This window comes from Chelonia mydas, chromosome 1 (assembly GCF_015237465.2).
Source record: "Chelonia mydas isolate rCheMyd1 chromosome 1, rCheMyd1.pri.v2, whole genome shotgun sequence".
Taxonomy (NCBI): Eukaryota; Metazoa; Chordata; order Testudines; family Cheloniidae; genus Chelonia; species Chelonia mydas.
Genome location: NC_057849.1, coordinates 230453158 through 230473592, shown reverse-complemented (window position 1 = coordinate 230473592; position 20435 = coordinate 230453158). Strand labels below are relative to the sequence as shown.

General features: G+C 41.1%; 1 protein-coding gene across 28 annotated transcripts in view; it reads left to right on the top strand.

Moving 5' to 3' along the window:
- Positions 1 to 9490, top strand: part of C2CD5 (C2 calcium dependent domain containing 5) — a 136791-nt gene extending 127301 nt beyond the window's left edge. For 15 of the 28 annotated variants that reach the window (XM_037915715.2, XM_037915689.2, XM_037915693.2 and 12 more), the window contains 5 exons: positions 2424 to 2474; positions 3472 to 3573; positions 4476 to 4666; positions 8054 to 8200; positions 8588 to 9490. In XM_037915715.2, coding sequence (XP_037771643.2) covers positions 2424 to 2474; positions 3472 to 3573; positions 4476 to 4666; positions 8054 to 8200; positions 8588 to 8719 — 623 coding nt within the window. In that variant the 3' untranslated portion in view covers positions 8720 to 9490. The remainder of the gene's footprint in view (positions 1 to 2423; positions 2475 to 3471; positions 3574 to 4475; positions 4667 to 8053; positions 8201 to 8587) is intronic. The other 13 variants (XM_043538805.1, XM_043538779.1, XM_043538786.1 and 10 more) reach the window with 2 other exon arrangements.
- The last annotated feature ends 10945 nt before the right edge of the window (positions 9491 to 20435 follow it).

The window sequence follows — 20435 nt, the reverse complement described above, 5'->3', positions numbered from 1 at the left end:
TTTCATAGAGCAACATCATCTATAGGAAAATTCAGCAAAGGTGAACCATGGGGAAAAAGCACATCCTGGGGATAGACACAGTGTATTCTGAGGCTGCTCATTTCTTAGGCAGGTTTAACGATTGTTCTTGTATAATTCATATGATTAGGAATGCCTTATAAAATCCCTGGGGAATTTGTTGGAAAGTACTAGAAATAATCTTGATAGGGAGGATGGAGTACATTGAACAAGTATATGAACCTATGGAGAGGAAGAGAAAGCCCTATGGTCATGCTTGTTGCATTCCTTCCCCAAACAATTTTGAGAGCTATGTAAATGGCTTGAATGTATCCCATTTTTCTGAGTATAATTGTTATTACCCATTGAATAAAACGGGATTGGAATAAAGCAATAATAAGTTGTGCAAAGGCTTTCAAAACCTACTGGGGAGCCATCGATGACTGGATCTTTCCCAGAGGGAATAATAGTGGTGATTTGGGCCCAGAATATTAACCTATCCAGTATTTCTTATCAAGCTTGAATAATTTGACAGAAGGTAGGATCCTCCTCAAACAGATCCCATTTCTGAGCAGAGAAAGCACTCTCAGCTTGGTGTAAAAATTGATTATAGTACTAAATTTCTTGGAGGTCACTGATTACATCACCCTGATTCTGCAGTTCATTGTGTGTGGGAGTATTGCTGTGCTCATGTGAACCCCCATTGACTTCAGTGGAACTCTATATGGGCACTGCAGTCTGCTCACATACAATGAATTTTAAAATTGGGGCCTTAGATGGCCCTCTTGCTTTATTTGTGCGGAAGGAATATCCGTCTTGGCCTGACTTTTTTTTTTTTTTTTTTTCTTTTTTCCCTCCCCAAAACATGAAGAAAATTGCTCAGTTATTTAAGTTTCATGGAAGTTAAAACTGTCTCCAAATAAATCATCTGAATTTTATGTACTAATAACTCAACTACAACTTGACTTAAAACATTTTAGGAGGAACTGATTACCCTTATCTTTAGGTTGTCCAACACTTTCCATTATAAAATAATTCTGTGACCTGTTACGAGGAGATTTCACACCTCTGTTGTTTACAGCAGGCCTTTGAAATTTTGCAAAAAAAAAAAAAAAAACCCTCAAACTAGGGTCTTTTTTTTTTTTGTCCCATGAAATTCTGTTTGTTTGGTTTTTTGTGGGGTTTTTTTGGTTTGTTTGTTTGTTTAAAAAACCTTGATGGGCATTTCTTAAATAACAATAACTCATAATTTTGGCATCTCAGTATCTATAGCTGTTTATCCAGATCATGGGTACCAGCATGGGAAGAAGCAGCTTCCACAGAGCTGTTACTTACCTCAGCCTGTATTGTTTACCTGTATGGGTGATGAGTGCACTCTGCCCCAAAGTACCAGCGAGTGTTACTGTCATCATTCTGTGGAAAGTATGCTGTGCCAAGTATAGATGTGGTTCAGAGTATTTCCTAGGAGCCAGGGGGAAACCGGAAGGCACATTATGTTTCTGAGCATCAATTTCTGTCTCCTCCTTCAGGGATAGCGCAGTTATGAGCTGCACGTAGCTTGGGGCTTGGAGCAAAGCCACAACTGAGTCCATAGGAAGTGCGGTATGCCATCCTCCCCCACCGCCCGCTCTAATAAAAGCCAACATAAAAAACTCTTGGAAGTCTTGCTCAGTTTCAGGCAGCTGAGGATGAAAAATTTCATAATTATTATGTAAAAACCTTTAAAACAATAGTTTGTGTATTGGAACAACCTTAGCTAGTTCCCATCAACAATTGTAACAAAGTTTGGAGCACAGTCAAATATAATTTAAATATCTTAATTTGGATTAGAGTGTTGCATTTTTACTGCTTACTCCTCTGTGTAACAGTTGCTTTATGCATATCCTCTATGCTCTGCATTTCTATGCACCCAATCAACTGGGTTAACCATTAATCTGCTTCATTGCATATATAGTCTGTTATAGTCCTCCGCTGTAATCTTTTATCTAAATTATACAGATTAGGTTCACTTAATCTTTCTTCATAAATCACACTGTAATACTTTTATAATTTTGTTTACCCATTTGCAGAGTCTCTCGTTTTTGTCTTTTTTTGTTAGCAAGTTGCTCTAAACGGTACCCAAGTACTTCTGAGTGCCAAGGAGTATGTATAGTTTCATATCATAGTGTGTGTTTTAAATTTAATGGTGAAGTTGATTGATTGATTGTACTATGCTACAAGAGTACATTCATCAAATCCACATAAATGTAGTATTTACTGAATTCATGTTTGTAATGAGACCCTAAAACCACCAGAGAGAGCTTTTTTTTCTGCCAGTTTAATCTCTAAAATCCTTTAATAGAAGAAAAAAGATCCTTTGTACAACATATCTGTGCAGTTAATGTTGTTCATATGTTACATGAGTGGAATTCGTTTTGTCTTACTAGAGGTCCTGGAGAATGCAAGTTCCCAGACAGGTATACCAGCTGCACAGAGAGGTGAGTTCACTTAATTTAGCCATAAGCCAGAACAGGGTAGACATTCCTGGGCCACTGGTCCACACTTTGCATTTGTCTTCATTCACCCAGGAAGTGTTTACCGGTTGCCTAGGAATGCGTGCTCTGCTATGGCTTATTGATACCAGAATGTGTTTTTTTAAAGAATCACAAGAGATAGTTGAGATTATTTGCACTAATTAAGAGAGTCTTTCCTGCATATAACTATATCTGCCAGAGAAGTAGTTCCTCAGAGAAAAGTTTTGTTATTTAATTCGTTTTGGCTTACTTTAATGTTAATTTGTATTCCTTTGTTTTTACAGAGTAATGTGCAAAAGATCGGTTATTAAAAGGTCCTTGGATGCTTGCCAAACTGTTCTCAAGACCAGTTTCAGGGGTACTAACCTAAAAACAAGACAGTGTCATAGCAGAAAAACAACCCTTCAGTTTTAAATGTAAAAATGCTTTTTTGGGAGAAAAGTAATGCTTCAAAAGGAAAATACTTGCACATTAAAAATTGAGAGGTTGTTCCAACTCATGACTTTTACCCTAACCCAAACCATGTTTTCAGGCTGAAGGCAGGGGAAGTGATTGATAGTTACATCCAGGAACTTTAAATTCATGGTCAACAGCTCCTTGTGAAAAAAAGAATAGGAATACAAATTGAGATTAAATAGAGCTAAAATAACATTAAGAAACTAAAACTAGTTACTTAAGGTGAAGAAGCTAGAAAAAGGTGTGATGATTTTATTTACACGTTTCCAGTGATGAAGTCACAGTCGGTTTACAGCTGTGACATCATCAGTAATCAGTACATTGCTTTGGACAATATAGGATAGGGCTGTACATTTAACTTTTCCTTTAAACAGACGTGAAAGGGATATTCATTCTTCCTCAGATACAGAAAATTGCTTCATCAAAAGGAGCATTGAGGTGGGCAAGAGACGTCATCCATATTTTTTCTTTGTTTTTTCTTTTGTTTTTCTGTCTGTGTTTTCAGCAACGTCAGTTGATTACAGTTCCTTTGCAGACAGATGCAACAGCTGGATAGAGCTCATTAAACTGAAAGCTCAGACCATAAGGCGTGGATCAATTAAGACAAGTAGGCGGATGTTTCTACCACTTTATGATAATCTGAGACATATCTCTGATTTCCCAGTGGTGGAGGGTGGAGTTTCCTACCCAGTAGTGGCATTGCAATTCGAAAGCAGAACAAATATCCGAGCGCAAAAACTGCAGATGCTTTCTAGTGTCTGTTTCAAAATAAATTAATTTAGGAATTATGAGTTAGTAGTTTAAATGCAGAATGCAGTCTTTTTATTCAAGTTGTCAATTACTAAAAAAACAGTTACCAATAAAGTATATAGCTATAAATAGGCATGTTAATTGTATATCATATATGCATACACTTTGTGGGTGTAGGTGTATGTATAAACTTGGAAAAAATTTTGTGAGAAACAGGTAGCAATCACGTAGGTGACAGTCAAACCAATTATCACTAAATTAGCAATTTGTGAGTTATTCTTCAGTAGTTCTTTGGTCGAAGATCTGTCTGTTTTCCTTAAATTAGTCAAGATTAAGGTTATCTGAAAGTTGACAATGAAGAATATGTTAATGGAAAATGCTGCACTGGGGAAACATGACAACTTTCACACTCTTCCTGTAATAATTTGTTCCTCCAACAGATATTTATTTCAAAATGTTGGCACCTTTTTTCCTTTACCTTCACTGATAACTGATTGTTGTATGTGCAGCTGCTGGCCTCAATATTTTCTTTTGCAGGAATGCCACTCTTCCAAATAAATTCCATTGCAGCTTTTTGTCTTTTTGCATGCATTGCATGATAATTTCCTTTCTTTCATGACATGGCTGAACATCACAGGCAGCTGAATATAATCACCAAGCTATTTGGAAACCATAAAGAAGAGTTGTTTTGTTTTAAGAACAAGTCACTGATCATACTCAATAGTTACTTTCTTTTCTTTTCTTTTCCACCTTTTTTAGCTGTTTCTCTTGACAAAGCAAGTCCACTGGCTGAGGGACACTTGCGTCACCGTTCTGTTCCATCATGCACCAATTCTACTGTCTCGGTTGTTAAGATGACACCTCTTTCTTTTATCCCTGGGGCAAAAATAACCAAGTATCTTGGGATAATCAACATGTTTTTTATTCGAGAAACCACTTCTTTACGTGAGGTGAGCTGCATATTAGGACTTTGCACTTTTTTGTGAATTGATAATAACAAAGCTAAATGAGTTTACTGTCTGAATTAACTGTATGGCACAGGAAGAGAGCTGACTTTTCACAACTTAGGCACTGTGTGCTAAGCAAGTGGGAGTCACATAAAGGTGATCCACTTATTTGTTGTTCCTCTCACATTATAAAAAGGGCTGCTTCATTTGCTTACTCTTCAAATTGGTAGGAAGAAGTGTTACTCACCCATGTAGCCAGTAAAATAGCATTACGTGGTCAGGGAGCTTACCACTGGGTCCATTATCATTGGTGGCCATTTTGGTGTAGGCCAAACCCTGCACAGCATCCAGACAAAGTAAAACAAGCAAATGGAAAAATGTCTTTTCATTTCAATGGCTATTGGAGCTCCTTTGGACCCTAAAACTGAGATTTGCTCAAATGCTAAAAACTGATCTTTAGTTAAAGGAAAAGATCAATGGTAGACTTTCAAAGCATGTATGGCTTTTGTGGTTCCTTACTCAGTCTTTTATGCAAGGATTCACAAATTACATATGGCCATTGGAACAAGCAGCATTCCAAGCCTTCCCAGCCACATACATCTGAGCTGGTTCAGGAATGCCGTAAACGTTTGAAAAGCCTGCCACTGTGTATAACCAGTGGAAGCAGCTTACTGTTAGTGCTATCCTGTAGAACAGAGGTGAGGAAACTTGGGAAACTATGGCCTGTGGGCCACATCTGGCCCCCGGGACCCTCCTGCCAGGCCCCTGCCCCGCTGTTCCCCCTCCCCTGCAGCCTCAGCTCACTGCGCTGCCGGCGCAATGCTCTGGGTGGCGGGGCTGCGAGCTCCTGGGGCAGTGCAGCTGCAGAGCCCGGCCTGACCCAGTGCTCTGTGCTGCGTGGTGCGTGGCTGGCTCCAGCTGGGCGGCACAGCTGCAGCCCCGCCAGTCACTGGTGCTCCAGGCAGCGCAGTAAGGGGGGGTGGGGGTGGACAGAGGGCAGAGGAGTTCAGGGAGGGTGGTGGTCGGGGGGCAGGAGTGTGGATAGGGGCGGGGCGGTCAGAGGGCGGGGAACGAGGGGTTGAATGGTAGCAGGGGTTCCAGTGGGACAGTCAGGAAGGAGGGGTGGTTGGATGGGGTAGCGGGGGACAGTCAGGGGCAGGGGTTCCGGGGGCAGTCAGGGTACAGGGAGAAGTGGTGGTTGGATGGGGCAGGGATCCTGGCCCGGGGGGGGCGGGGGGCGGGGCATCAGGGAACAGGGGGGGTTGGATGGGGCAGGAGTCCCAGGGGGGGCTGGCGGGGGCTGGGCCATGCCTGGCTATTTGGGGAGGCACAGCCTCCTCTAACCAGCCCTCCATACAATTTCTGAAATCCAATGCGGCCATCAGGCCAAAAAGTTTGCTCGCCCCTACTGTAGAAGCTTTGGACAGCCAAACTTCACATTTGAATCTTGCAAATTATGGCCTTGTAATTTACATATCTTTAAAATTTAATTGAAAACTACATGTCATTTTTCAAAGTGATGTATGATGTAACTTAATCTGTCACCCTAGGGTCTTAATTTCTCTGTGCTTCAGTTTCCCCACCTGTATTCTTCAGGACAAGGATCCTTTTTTTACTCTGTTTGCACAGTGCCTAATACAACATTGTCCTCGGATGGAATGTAATACAGTTAGATAATCATAATATCTAAAAATGGTTGCAAATTATATCCACTCTTGGAAATTATTCTGAGCATATGTATAGTATTTTCTGTTTATTATTTATTATGATGGTTTGGCAGTTCCTTTATGGAATATTGAGTAGTCCAAGGCCCTTTAACCCTTTCAGAGGTGTTTGCAAAATTCTTTGTTTCAAAAAGTGAAGGGTGCCATACATCTGGCTTTTCCTGTGTGTTTTAGATACTGCAGTCTACATGCAGATGAACAAAATCTTTTCCTTTCTCTTTGTATCATTAGATTATTATGCCTACTTACTTGGATCATTATTCTATTGATCTTTTTGCACTGATGCAGTAATCTGTGTAGATTTAGATTTTGACAGGATGTGTCTTATGCAGATGATAAACTGGTGTCCATATATTGGGTTTCTCACTGCAGTTGACTTTCTTTAGGCTGTATGCATGGAAATATTGTGGAACAATAAAAATAATTTTGGCCTTTTATCAATTAATCATCATATATATTTCCTGTTTTCTGGCTCCTAACCTCTTTACTCATCTATAGTAACTTGGGGCGGTCAAAACTTGTCATTCAGGTTTCTGAGATTAGCTGTGCCCCTTTTGCTGCCTGCCAGCGGTGCAGACACAGGGGAAGTCAGTGTTCCTGCCTTTCATCTTCCATTCCTAGCTTTTGCAGCTATTTTGGCTCAAGCACTACTGACTTCAGTTTCTTTCCTCAGTCCTTTCTGACTTCCTTCAAAGTGGCTGTTAGTGGAGACTCTCTTCTCCCCTCAGGAACCATATGTGGAGCAGTACACTTCAGTGTCCTCTCCACTCCTCCTCCCAGTTTAGTTGGCATGGCACAGCAGATAAACAAGCAAAAAAAAAAAAAAAAACCACTTTAAATTTTTCAAAATATGCTCTGCATATGAGAAATCCTGTTGGGGTCAACAGAAGGAAAGCTCTTTCACAACTGTTCTGGCTCAGGGACCTCATTCAGCCGGGGGTAGAACAGAGAGCACAGCTTCTGTGTCTGGTTTTCCTTCCGCCACATGCAGGAGAGACTGTGGAAAAAGCAGGCTGTCATCAGCAGGCGTTGCACCACTGTGACAAAAACTGGGCTATAACTGGAGTTCTTTAAGATGATTACACAGATCCACATGACTCCTCTCAGTTCCTGTTTCTTCAGGAATTGGAGTTAGTGGAAAGAATTGAGAGGCTGGCCTTGCCTGCAGCTCCACGTATTGTTTCAGATCCGAAAAATCCAGTCCCCTGAAGAGTGTGCCCACAATTCCAAACAGCCAGTTTTCTAGGGGGAAAAAGGGGGTTTCTTAGAAACGTTTCTAGGGGGTCCCAACAAAACTGTGGACTCTGCAGGAGTGTCGTAAGTGTGTGGGTATATTCAGGTGATGATTTTGAAGAATTGCAATTACAGGTAAATAACCTCTTTATTCTTTTCTTGTTTACTCATGTAGCAGGATTTTTTCATTTGTTTTTCAGCAGATGCTCATTCACCCATAAGCAGGTGATGCATAACTCTCAGAACAAGTTCAGTCTTTATATTTTACAGGGAAGTACAATTTTACAGGACAAGATGTTGCTCCTTTAAAATATATACCAATCAGCATTCATTGGAAGGGAATAATTTGAAAGGAGAGAAACATAAGTAAGATATCCAGTGCTATTTAGTGATAGTAACATAAAATCCACTTGTGTCTGTTTTTTCTTTTTAGGAGGGTGGTGTCAGTGGCTTTCTCCATGCTTTCATTGCTGAAGTGTTCGCAATGGTGAGGGCTCATGTTGCGGCTTTAGGGGGGAATGCAGTTGTCTCGTACATAATGAAACAGTGTGTTTTCATGGAGAACCCAAACAAAAATCAGGTAAATTGTGATTGAAATGACAATTTCTCTGACCATTAAAGAACCCGCTGATGTCATATGTAACCAATCTTTATAGCAAAATACCGATGTAGGATGAGGTTATTCTAATCAGTCCACATAACTACAAAGAGGAGTAAGTCTGTCTCTCTCTGTCTTTTTTTTTTATATAGTTACGTGGACTTGGAAGAGATCTAGTGGGCATAATTTGACCCAATAGGAGGTTTTTGATTTGTTTGTTTTGTTTTTTTTTAATTTTTATTTTAGAATTAGAGTTAACATATCAGAATGATATGGCAAGAACCTAGGTGAATGAATTACATTGATTTTCATTAAAATATGCTCCATAAAGGATATATTTAACTATTTAAAAATTCTCTCTCCTTGCAGGCACAGTGTCTAATAAATGTCAGTGGGGATGCAGTGATAGTTGTACGTGAATCTGAATTAGAAATGGTACCAATGCAACCATCTGCTGCAGTCTCTCAACCTGCCAGTGCTGGAGGAGATGTCACGACATGAAGCCAGAAGACATGGAATGGCTCTGCCCAAAGTAAAAAGATCTCTGCACAGTGTGGGAATGTATAGCTTTGCCTCTTCAAAAATCAATAATTCTCGAAAATATTACAATCAGCTAAATCCGAGACAATCGCTAACCTTCGTCCATCAACTTTACATAATAGCCAGGGCAGCATTTTATTGGCAAGTACCCTGTAATTTCATTTTTTTAATTACTAGCCCCTGTGAAATCTAGACAGAAGATGAGGCATTGATCTAAAGGAATTCCATAGAGCTCCTGAAATAAAACAGGAACTTACCTGTGTTTTTTCTTTATGTAGTTGTTTGAGAGGGCCAGAACAAATAACTCAAACAGTATCTGAGTCTGATAATGCTTGTTCGTGTTAATTTACTCTTAGTTAATTTAAGAAACAAACTGGAAGATAATCAAGAAACTGGAATCAGCTGCCTTTGAATGAGGAAGAGATCATGAACTGGTTTAAAAAAATGTTACCAAATAAGCAATCGATCTGAAATTAAGTCTGTGAAGAGCTTTAGCTCATGGAACTTTGAGAGGAAAAAAGCACCAGAAATGACTGTCTGAATTTAACAGCATGCTAAAATGTTTTTCAGCTGTTTGTGAACAAGTGCATATTTTTATTGTACAACATATTTTTTTATTTTAAATGTTCGATATTGTTGCTGCATTGTAAGCATAACTATAGTAAAACAAATTATTATATCTGGTTCAGGTATTATAAGTTCATTTCAATATTAACATTTGTACAATCCTTTTTTTTTTTTTTTTTTTTTTTGGAAAGAGTCTGCAAAATATTGTCTTAAACTACTGAAGTCCAGTTTTTTAGGGCATGATCTTGCAATATTGATACAGACAAAATCTGAGAGACAGTCACCTGCATATATGGAGGCAGAATCAGGCCCTCTGTATTTTGCTATCTGGAAATGTCTGGCTAACTTGGATAAAAGAACAATTAAAGTATTTTTATGACATTAAGTTCTGCAAGTCAGGTTTCCTTTCAAATACTATACTTGGGAGATGATGGGTACTGCAGGAAAAGGAAACAATCCATTTCCAGCAAATCTTTTGAAGACTTTGGTAGAATAATGTAAAGACTGACTTTTTAGATTTGAAGACAATTTCGTGGAAATGTGTGTTGACAACATCTAAAATGGAACTTGAATAAATGTGTAAACTTGAATGTAAATATTCTGTGTAGTCAGACCCAAATATCCCATTGTATATGAGCATGAAAATCAGATTCCTCTTTGTACAATAAATTTCTGTATTAAACCACTGGATTTTTTTTGTTCGTTATAGGTCAGCATATAATAGCTACATGCTGAAACTTTTGGAATGGCATGGCAAGCGCATCTTCAAATATAAAGAAGGGTAGAGATTAGTAATCTCTTTAACAAGGTTTTGAATTGGGTGCCCGTAAGGGGAGTTGGTTCATCAAGCTTAATTACATTTTGTTAATTCTGTTGCAGTGATCAGTAAAGCTTCTCTTATTTAGGGTATGTCTACACTTGCAGAGTTTTTGTGCTGTAAGTTTCACCAGTGATAGGGAACCCGTGAAGATAAAGCACTGGTTTGTGTACTCACTTAATTCCTCAGGCGTCAGAGTGTGTTTACATCAGCAGCACTTCCATTGCCATGAGAGCAGCGCTCTAGGGCAGCTATCCCACAGTGCAGCTCTCTCCAGTTTGATGATGGGTCTTGGGGGGGCGCGCGATTGCGAGGTATCCTGGGTCCCTGCACAGCCTCCTCTCCCCAAACACTGATAAACTCCAGTAGCTCAGCATTGCTCCAAGCAGGGGATCGCTTGCTCCCTGGAACAGGCATCGTCATCTGGCCAGACAAGTTGAGCTCATGCTAAGAAAACAGGAAGCGGAGTTTCAAAGTTCCCAGGGCTTTGCAGGGGGAGGGGTGGATGTCTGTTTACCTGGCAACAGAGGAGCAGAGCTATTGGCTAGAGTGGTCACCTAGGCACTGTGGGATATCCTCCGGAGGCTAAAAACTATGTAAACAGGAAGAACATGTCTTCATTTGCACATCACTGCAAAAGCATCACCAGTAAGAGCTGTATGCCTCTCGTGGAGGTGGTTTTCTTTTTGCAGTGAAATTTGAGTTTCACTGCAAAAAGTCATTGGCATGTAGACTCTCCCATGGTTTTTGCACAAAAAAGGGACTTCTTGCGCTTTAAATGGCAAGTGTAGACATGCCCTTAATGTCTGGAGCAGTGATTCTCAGACCTCAGTGATTCAGGAGCCAAATTAGTGATCAACATTACCCAAAAGAGCCACAGTAGTGTGAATTCATTGTTTCATATTTTTGTAATATATATATATAAAATTAGTTTCACAGCAAAATGACTGACCAAGTATTATTTTATCAACTGATAAATACAATTGATTAATAACATGGTAAAAGCACCCTGACTGGGTAATAATCAAATCTCACAGTGATTTAATATGTTCTGCAAAGAGCCACAGGAGACACATTAAAGAGCCACTTGCGGCTCACAAGCCTCAGTCAGAGTATCACTGGTCTAGAGAATCCATTGTATGCTGCTGCAACAGTGGGAACTCACCTGGTTACTTTTCAGGGCAAATCCTGATGCCCTCGACGTCAATGACAAAACTACTAACTTCAAAGGATCTTGGATTTGGAGCAGCCTGGGTGTACTCAACTGTCCTATGTTATGAATACAGCTATATAGCACTGACAAAAAGATTGAAAAGTAGAACCCATTCATATGTGTGGCCAAGCAGGAACTTTCAAATGTGGTGGAAAATATTGTTTTAAAAGCTGATGTAATTTTAAAAACTAAATAAAACTTGGAATTAAAAATAAAATAAAATTTACATATCTTCTAGTCACACACCTCTCTTTAAATCCATTTTGGTACAGCTGCAAGCAGTCTTCTTTACCCCTGTGTTTCATCTGCATAATGTTTACAAATGGGACCACCCACCAAATGTATTTCCTTTGTCCCTCTCCCCCACCCCACCCTGATTCCAGCCAAGAGGTGCTCCATCTGTGAAGGGACCTCTGAGGAGCCACAGAAGGGGAGCTCTCCCACAATGTTCCCAATCTGTGGCTCCATTTTTCTGCCAGGGAAGGGGCCCTGAGTCTGGAAAGCTTCCTGAGGCCTCTGCCCCAGACCTGCCACGACACTCGAGGAGACACCTCTACAAGGGGGTTCAGTTCTTTTAAGTGCTTGAAACTCAGCAAACTTGGACAATCAGGGAGTCTGAAGGAATAAATCCAATAGCTTCCAAAACTCCTTGGTCCATCCATCTCTACAGGGAAAGCTCTAGGGTCCCATAGGGTAGAATAAGATGTTACTATTTAATCCACTGTTAAGATTTCAGTGTTGAATACAGCTTTGGAAACAATCAATCTGGAGTATGGACAGAATGGGCATGGCCAGGCTCTGGAACCTCTTGATCAAACCTGAATTGCCTCTGCAGAAATAGAGAGACAGCCTAAATGTTTCAGATTGGGGAAAATATTACTCCCAGGTAACAGTTTTGTATCTAAAAAAATAAAGGCTTAGAACAGGAGAACCAAAGGGAAAAAAAAATCGAAAAGACTTGTAACACATTTCCAACTCTTTCCATCAACTGTTTTCTGCTTGTCTTGGCCATACTTCTTTAAAAGAACCCATAACCAAACCGATGTGAATAATAACCCAGGTTGAAGGAATACTGTATTTCACCTATTGCAGCTGTAAACGGCATGTGGTATTGAGGGAGCACAGTAATTCAATTTTTTATATCAGTATTTTAGTATGTACAGCATGCAAGTGTATAGGAATTGCATGAGAACATATTAATGAAAAAAACAAGACACTGCCTTTATGAATATCACAGAAACAGGCCTGATGTTATACTTACAAGGCCAAAACTCCTATTAGAATCTTTGGGAATTTTGCCAGTTTCAGTAGTCTGCTCCCACATGTGTTTTTAAAAACTAGCAGACAGAAAAATGAAAGTGGCGTCTACGCACTTGATTGGCTGTGAGTGAACCAGAAGTTGACTTGTGCCAATTTGCCCCTCCATGTGAGTACAATAGATTGGAATATTTAGATTTTGAAATATGATTTAGCTGGATATTTTTATAAGGTGTAATATGTATGGCTGCTGCTACTCTAGAGGTCAAATCATGCCACAAGGAAGATGTAAACACTTCCAAATCCCAATCCCTGTTATAGCCCAGGCAGTGCTCTCAACAAGGCTATTCAGTGTTATAATTATGCAACTAACAAGGCATGAGTTTATCATACTAGACAAACTGGAAAAAGGTTAAATCTTGATCCACAACCAGTTTAAAAAAGTCATTTTACAGTTGTAGGATCCTCTAAATGTTACTCTGAAAACTTCAAGATGAGAAGAAACAACTTTATCATTTCAAGAAGAGAAAGCTGCTTCACGTTATATGAACATTTTAGAATAGAAGAAAATTATTTTCTTCAATTGAAGTGGAAAGATGGTATCTCAACTGTCCCCATGGGAGCCCCACCAAATCAGAATGGCTATCCCAATGAGCTATTATATGACAAAATATTTCTGTTAAAAATTACCAATCTCCTGACTATCTAATCAATGACAGATGAAGCCTTTTACATATAGATCATTGGTTAGAGACCATAGTGTCTGTGATCCAGTGTGCCTGGGGCAGCCCGCACTGGAAATGCCAAGGTCAGGGCAGGCTGCAAAACGGAGAGCAGATACTGGTAGGTAACGCTGAGAACTCCCTAACCAGTCACCAACGGTGCTGCTGGTCTCCCACACTGTTTATCAAGAAGCAAAAAAAAAATCACGCATTCCAGTTCTCTGACTCCCAATCAGCACCTAGGTCCAGTACAGTGAGAAGTTATTTAAAAAACTCTGCTCACCTGTACAAAATGTTCTTCTGACCCCAAAGGGTCAGCCACGTTACCAGGTCAGTATAGGTTTGGATCTTACCCAAAACACCATGCTACCAGCCAATCCTTCAGTGTCTAAAACTAAATGTTTATTATAAAGGCAAAAGAAAGAACAAGAAGAGAGCTGTTAAATGGTAAAAAAATCACATACATACAAAGACTTCAAAGTCCATATATCAGGTTCCTAGCAGTATTGGTGAGTTTGCTGGCTTGAAAGTCCCTCTGGAACACATCCACAGCTTGGATGGATCATTCAGTCCTGTTACCAGATGTGCCTATTACTTTGGAGTATGCTCATTTATTAGGGTTACTCTTCGGGGGCGGAGGGGTTCTGTAATTCTGTTAATTACTGCTTGTGTCACTTGTGTGTTCATATGGAGCTCTACTCCTTCCTTCTGCAAGTCCCCTCCCAATGGAGCTATCCTGCAGGACCTAGGTTCCCCAGGGCTGGGTTCCTCCAGCCCCAGAATCAGATGAATACACACACACACACACACACACACACACAGAGCAAGTCTGAGTGGACCGGGTCAATCAGCACTCTCAAGCTGACCCCCCTTATATGTCCCCATACTCAATGGCCTGGGTCAAGCAGCACTTTCAAGCTGCCACCCTTATATGCCACAGTTTCAGCACGTCCCTATCCCCACTTTCACACTACAATTGTATTGGTAGTAACCCACTTGATGAGCAAACCCCATAGTATTTTGGGGGGGTACAGGGATCTTTAGCTTAGGTAAAAAGCATTGCTGCAGAGTAAATGGGGAAGCTAAAGACACAAAAGAGTAAAGTTCAGAGAGAGAGAAGCAACCAGCTTAACCATAAAAGTTATGTAGGTCTAAAATGCTGCATAGTAAACCTGGCCTTGATACTGATCAGTCCCTTTAGCTTCTCAATAACTGCTGATTGTCCATCTTTGCAGCTTTGAGTTAATCTCAGCTGTGCTTGTCTCTGCCCAGTACCAGGAACTGGCAGTTTTCTTTACCACTCATCCTCTTTCTGAATCACCCTGAAAACAAGGCTATTACTTTTACCCTTAGCAAGCCAGCTCTAGTTTAACTGAGGGGATCCTCGACTAACTAAATCAAATGTTCTCCTTTTTGCTAGAAGATGGGGGAAAAAATTTCAAGAGTTACCTCTGAGGTAGGGGCCAAGCTGCCAGTATTGTCTCCTCCTGAGCTCTTCTGATAAAGCAAAGGATGCAAATCAAAAACAGGAGAAATTCACAAGCAGGGACAGTTGCAGTCCCAAAAGAGAGGGAACAAATGAATGAACTGTAAGTACACTTATGCTAGAACTTCATTGCATTTGTGCATATTCCTTCCCTTCTTCTTCTTTCCTGAGTTTGTATCAGAAATGATCCGTAAAGAAGAGATTATGTTCAAAGGGAAACTTCCACCAGCAGCTTGGAAAGTTCAAACACATCAATGAGCTCAGACTATCTGAAAGTCAGGTCCCTTGTTTAGGTGTTCAAGCATGGATTCACGTGTCTGACTAATCAGGAAAACTTAGCCATTTCCCCCCCGCCCAAACACTTTGATAAGTAAATTGTTATAGTAACTGTACTTGTGACTGAATCACAAAAGCTGCTCCTCAGATCAGGGAGCAGTATTATATAGAGTGGCCCCTGCTCTTAGCTTAAACATTGAGCAGAACACAGTACAATTGGGAAGTATGCAACTTTAAAATATAATTTCAGGTCAGCTGTCTGCTTCTCTGACATCTGTGCTCTGCTCCACTCTTAGCACGTAAGGACTGGTGAGGACATAGGAGCTAATGGAGCTTGAAGCTTTTGTTGACTCAAGGGGCAGGTCTTCACAGACATCTGCTTCCATGATATCCACTGCCCATCTCCAACCTAATGATCAGGATAGAAGACAAGCTGTAGAAAACTCCTCCAGCTCAAAGTCCCAACCTGCCCTATTCCTGGGCTTTCAGGAACTTGTTCTAATTCTTGGAACAATGTCCCACCAGATATTGTCTCCAAAACTTGCCTTTCTGCCTCAGTATACCCATGTGGGTTTACTACTTACCCTGCAAGTGTTTGAGAAGTTTTATACTCTTGAAAACATTTTACTGTGCACAGATGAAGGATGCTATGGAAGAGCAAAACATTATTCTCATTGTAATCTATAGATTCCTCTAGAGTTGAAGTTGGCTATGGCCAAGCATGTATTCCCTTGTTGTTTGGTCTATGCTAGACCATTAAGCCTCTCTAGATCTGGCTTGATTTCACCAGCCTGTAGGGCATCGGACCATACAAATAGCAGATCTAGCAACTTTATGAGAGATCCAAGTGTAAGGAGAAGGTAGACACATGCAAATATAAAAAAGGCAAATGCCAAGTGTGTGATGGTTCTGTGACTGTGCTGGCTATGGAGATGGTGTTTCCTTTCAGTTCTTAGACAGTGATACATGGAAGCTTTTTAGTCTGAATCACTAAGGATTTTATTGGCAAATAATAGTGTACTACAGTAGCACTCAGTGCGGGGCCTGATATCAGGGCTCTGTTGTGCTAGGTGCTGTATAGCCACACAGTAAGAGACAGTCCTTGCCCCAGAGAGCTTATAGTGTAAATAAATAAGACAGCCAAAGGCAAGGAGAAAAGAAATATTATCATCTCCATTTTATAGATGGGGAATGGAAGCACTAGAATTCTGACTGGCCCTGGGTCAAACAAGGGTGTGTGACAGAGTTGGGAACGGAATCCCATCCCAATGCCTTAACCACAAGCCCCTCCTTCCATGTAACTTACATGAGGGGTAACCAGTTGTCGTGTTTCAGGCACTCTCTTGCAAGAGGAAAATGTGAACTTCCCAATTTCTGAAACTCTGAATCCTTTATTCCAAATCCATTCTGGCTTCTTTGCCAAACCTAGTAAGTCTATAGAGACTCTGTCTGGTATAATAGAAATGCCCAGGGATGCGTTCCCTCTTATGCACTGTACATTTCAAAACAAAACAGCTGTATAACAGGAGGCTGTGCTAAAAATGGTACCAAGTCTGCTGCGTGGGACGGTCTGTGATATTGCACCTGCTGTCATTCTAGCTTCCTGGTTAATACACTGCATAAAAAAATGGATCTTCTAGAGTCCAAGCTAACAGGTTACCTGAGATTTGAGTCAAATGCATAAATCAGTGAACGCTATGTAAGTGTGTGTGAGCCAAGGCTTTACACTGTTTGTCTGTATTATGCAAACTGCTTTCATGTGTCTATTTGTAAATGTTTACTATAAACCTGTAGGTCACCACTAGACGGTTATCTCGGCCAATAGAAATGTGTAGGATTGTCACTGCTGTGGATATGAACGTGCCCTTAAAGTCTGGGTTGGGAAGCCAGTGTCTGTGGGTTTGTTTTATTTTTAAGATCAAGTGTTGGATCACTTTAATCAAAGTAAAACCTGATCTGGAGATCTTGGGGAACATCTGAAATTTTTGGATAACTGGGAAGCTTCTGCTCTGAAGAACTCTTAAGTTATGTCAGACTGAAAAGCTTCTAAGCTTGGAAGAAATGGAGCTCTGATCTGCACTCGAGACTCGGTGAAGCCAAGTGGAGGCACAGCTGCTGGCAGCTTTAGTTGGCTCACAGACAGAACAACTCTTCCTCCCCCCGTCTCCCATCCCCTGTCCAAACTCCATTGTGCTCCCTGCCTGGCTGGCACCCTCCTTTACCAGCATCCTGTTCTGCGCTGCAGCCTCCCTGCTTGCTGTCTTTGCTCTGGCCCTGAACAACTACCGTGCAGCTGCTAGGTGCCATAACCAAATCCTGGCCATTCTGGAGTTTGGTTATTGGGTGTTGACCTGTGTCTGGTACGTCCTTTGAGTGGGGTGGACTCTATAGTCAGTGGGCCTTTTCCATCACTAACGTCTACAATGCCCGTTACTCAACCAAGGTGTGTGTGTACACTTGAAATTATACATTACCATATGTATGCTCCTGCCAGCCAATGGGATGGCTCGGGAGAAAGATTTTGGTGCTGTGGAAGGGGACAATCTGTATCGTGACCTGGCTGCAGGGCAGAGGCAGCAGGAGCCTGTGGAGTGAGAGCGGGGCTGCGGACTGAAAGAGGCAGAGGATGGCATGCAACCAGGGGAGGGTGTGTCAGCCTTGTGAGCTATTCCTATTCCCCAGCTTGACCAGGAGGATGCACCATTCTCGTGGTGAGTGGAGTGTCCTGGCACAGGTTCCAGCCAGTTGTTATAGGAAGGTAGAGAATTTTGACAGTAGTGGAGAGAGGCTGGGAAGGGAGGGAGAATAAATGGATGGTAAAACAGAGAAGGCAAATGAGGAAAGGCAGAACCCCTTAAAAAAAAAAAAGGACACAATGAATGAGATGAAACATCTAAAAAGAAAAAAATATATAGAAAGTCTAGTGTCTGGAAAACAGCCGTTAGTGAAATGATAGAAGAGACAGTGAAGTTTAGGAAAAGAAAAATGAGTCCCCAACCCAAAACAAACATGGAACTTGTCAAAAATACAGCATTGCTGCAGTAATAACAATACCTAGCTTTTATAGAGTACTTTTCGTCAGTAGATCTTATAGTGATTTGCAAAGGAGGTCAGTATCATATTCCCATTTTACAGATAGGGGAAACTGAGGCACAGAGGAGACGTGACTTGCCCAAGGTCATCCTGCAGGCTAGTGGCTGAGCTGGGAACAGAACCCAAGTCACTTGAATCCCAATCCAGTGACCCTACTCGGTTAATTAGCAGACTTGGTAACTTGCCAAGGCTCCCTGGTTCCTCATCTTGTACGTTCATCTTCGTTCCATTCATTTCACCGTGTAATAACTGTACAAAACACAGATGTCAGTAAGCCGGGATCTAGGTCTTTGCTTCATGCTGTATAATGGGAGGGTGGCGTCTAATGCAGCCACTGTTCTCCAGGTTTTATCTGAAGAGGTCCCTGATTTTTGCATATATGACAGAAAACCAACTGGCTAACTTTGCACACCTCAGCATGAGGCAAGGAGGACTGGGAAGGTAACGTGACTGTGCTTCTTATCTTCCATGCCACACTTGTGTGTGTGTATGAGAGAGAGAGGTTAAGGTGGGGCTAGTGCTCTTGCGACAGTTGCCCTACAGAAGCCCGAGTTGAGTGTGTTCCTCAGTGGAGTAGTGTTGCAGGCACTGTATGACTGTGCCTGGTGACTTCACTATCCACCAGAGGATGACGCTTCTGTGTCAGATCAGTATTTTGTGACATGAGATTGTCCCAGGAGTATGTTATGGTTTATCTCATAAAGTTGGCCATTTATTTTGTAATAATACATAAATAGAAAATATTTCTTTTTCAGAGGTCTGAAGGGCGCACATGCTGGATGCATAGCAGGCATATTTTATGAATGTTTTCTCTTTAGTGGGCAATGGAAGGTTAGTTGCCACTCACTAGTTATGTACAAAGGAGTGAAAAGAGCGGTTATACCGAATGACTTGGGAAAGCCAAAAGATAGGTTCCTACAGACGTTGTGTTCACTTATCTGTAGATGTAGGAATGAAGAACACTTGAAAGTATGTGTGTAGTGTGTGTTCCCTCACACGTGTGTGTTTAACAATGAGTATATGTATTCATTGCTCTGCTTAAATATTGCCGCTATAGAACTAGTGGATTAAGATAAGAGGATATTATGGAGCATGTTACCCTGGTGTTCCTAGGGCACTCTGGAATGCTGATAGGCAGCTTTTCAGTTTCTGAAGGCTCAACCTATGTATGCTGCAGACAAATAGGTTACTTGGTAAATATGAAGCACACCTACTACAATTGTACCCATTTAACAGCTACCCAGTCTCTATCGCCATACAGAGGTTTGTTTTAAATTACTACCCACTGGGATGAGACAAATACTGGTGGAAGCACTATTGGTTTATACACTCAGGGCGAGATTGCAGCTCCCTCTCTCTTGGTGTGCAAGAAGTGGAGGAGGAAGGAACAAACTGTCTTCCCATTTCACCTCTTGCTTATTTGCATGTGAACTAACCACAGTCTTGGTCTCTGCACTCCTGAGCCCACTGAAGTCAACTAGTCAAGTTTCTCCATTCACTTCAATGGATGTTGAATTCAGCATCTGGTGCACAGATACTGGGAGCTTTTCATTCCACGCCCATAATCATGTACCCTGAAAAAGCCAGGCTGGCACAGAGAAGGATGTATGCTGTTCCCTTTCAAGGTCTCCTGCTCTGCTGTTCACTCCCCCATGTTCCTGAAGGCATTCTGGCTGGGTCAGCAAAACTATTTTAGCAGGCTCTGGCTAGAAAAGTTATGATACACCCTGGCCTTACTCGATACACAGCAATGATAATTGTATTATGTCCCTATTATTGTTTGCACTGGTCATTGACTATGTTATGAGGAAAGTAATCGCAGAAGGCAACCAAAGAATTTTATGGACAAATGATAAAAACACAGTTGGATGACCTCATTTTTGCTGATGACAGTGTCCTCCTTAGTTCAACACATCACTTAGTGGAAGAAAAGACCCAGTTGTTGACCAACATAGCAAACAAGTTGGATTAGTTATCAAAAGGGGAAGACAAACTATATGGCTATTAATGTCCCATAAGCAAACATAAAAATAAATGGAGAAACTCTAGAAGAAGTAGGTCATTTTACCTGTCTAGGGAGTGATATGTGCAATGATGGGGACACCAGGCTAGATGTCAAGCAATGAATATCAAAAGTAGCAAACAACTTTCATAAACTTGAAAAGATTTGGAAAAGTAGCCTGAGTGGCACAGATACAAAAATATGAATTTTTAACACTGTCATCGTGTCTGTCCTTTATGGAGCA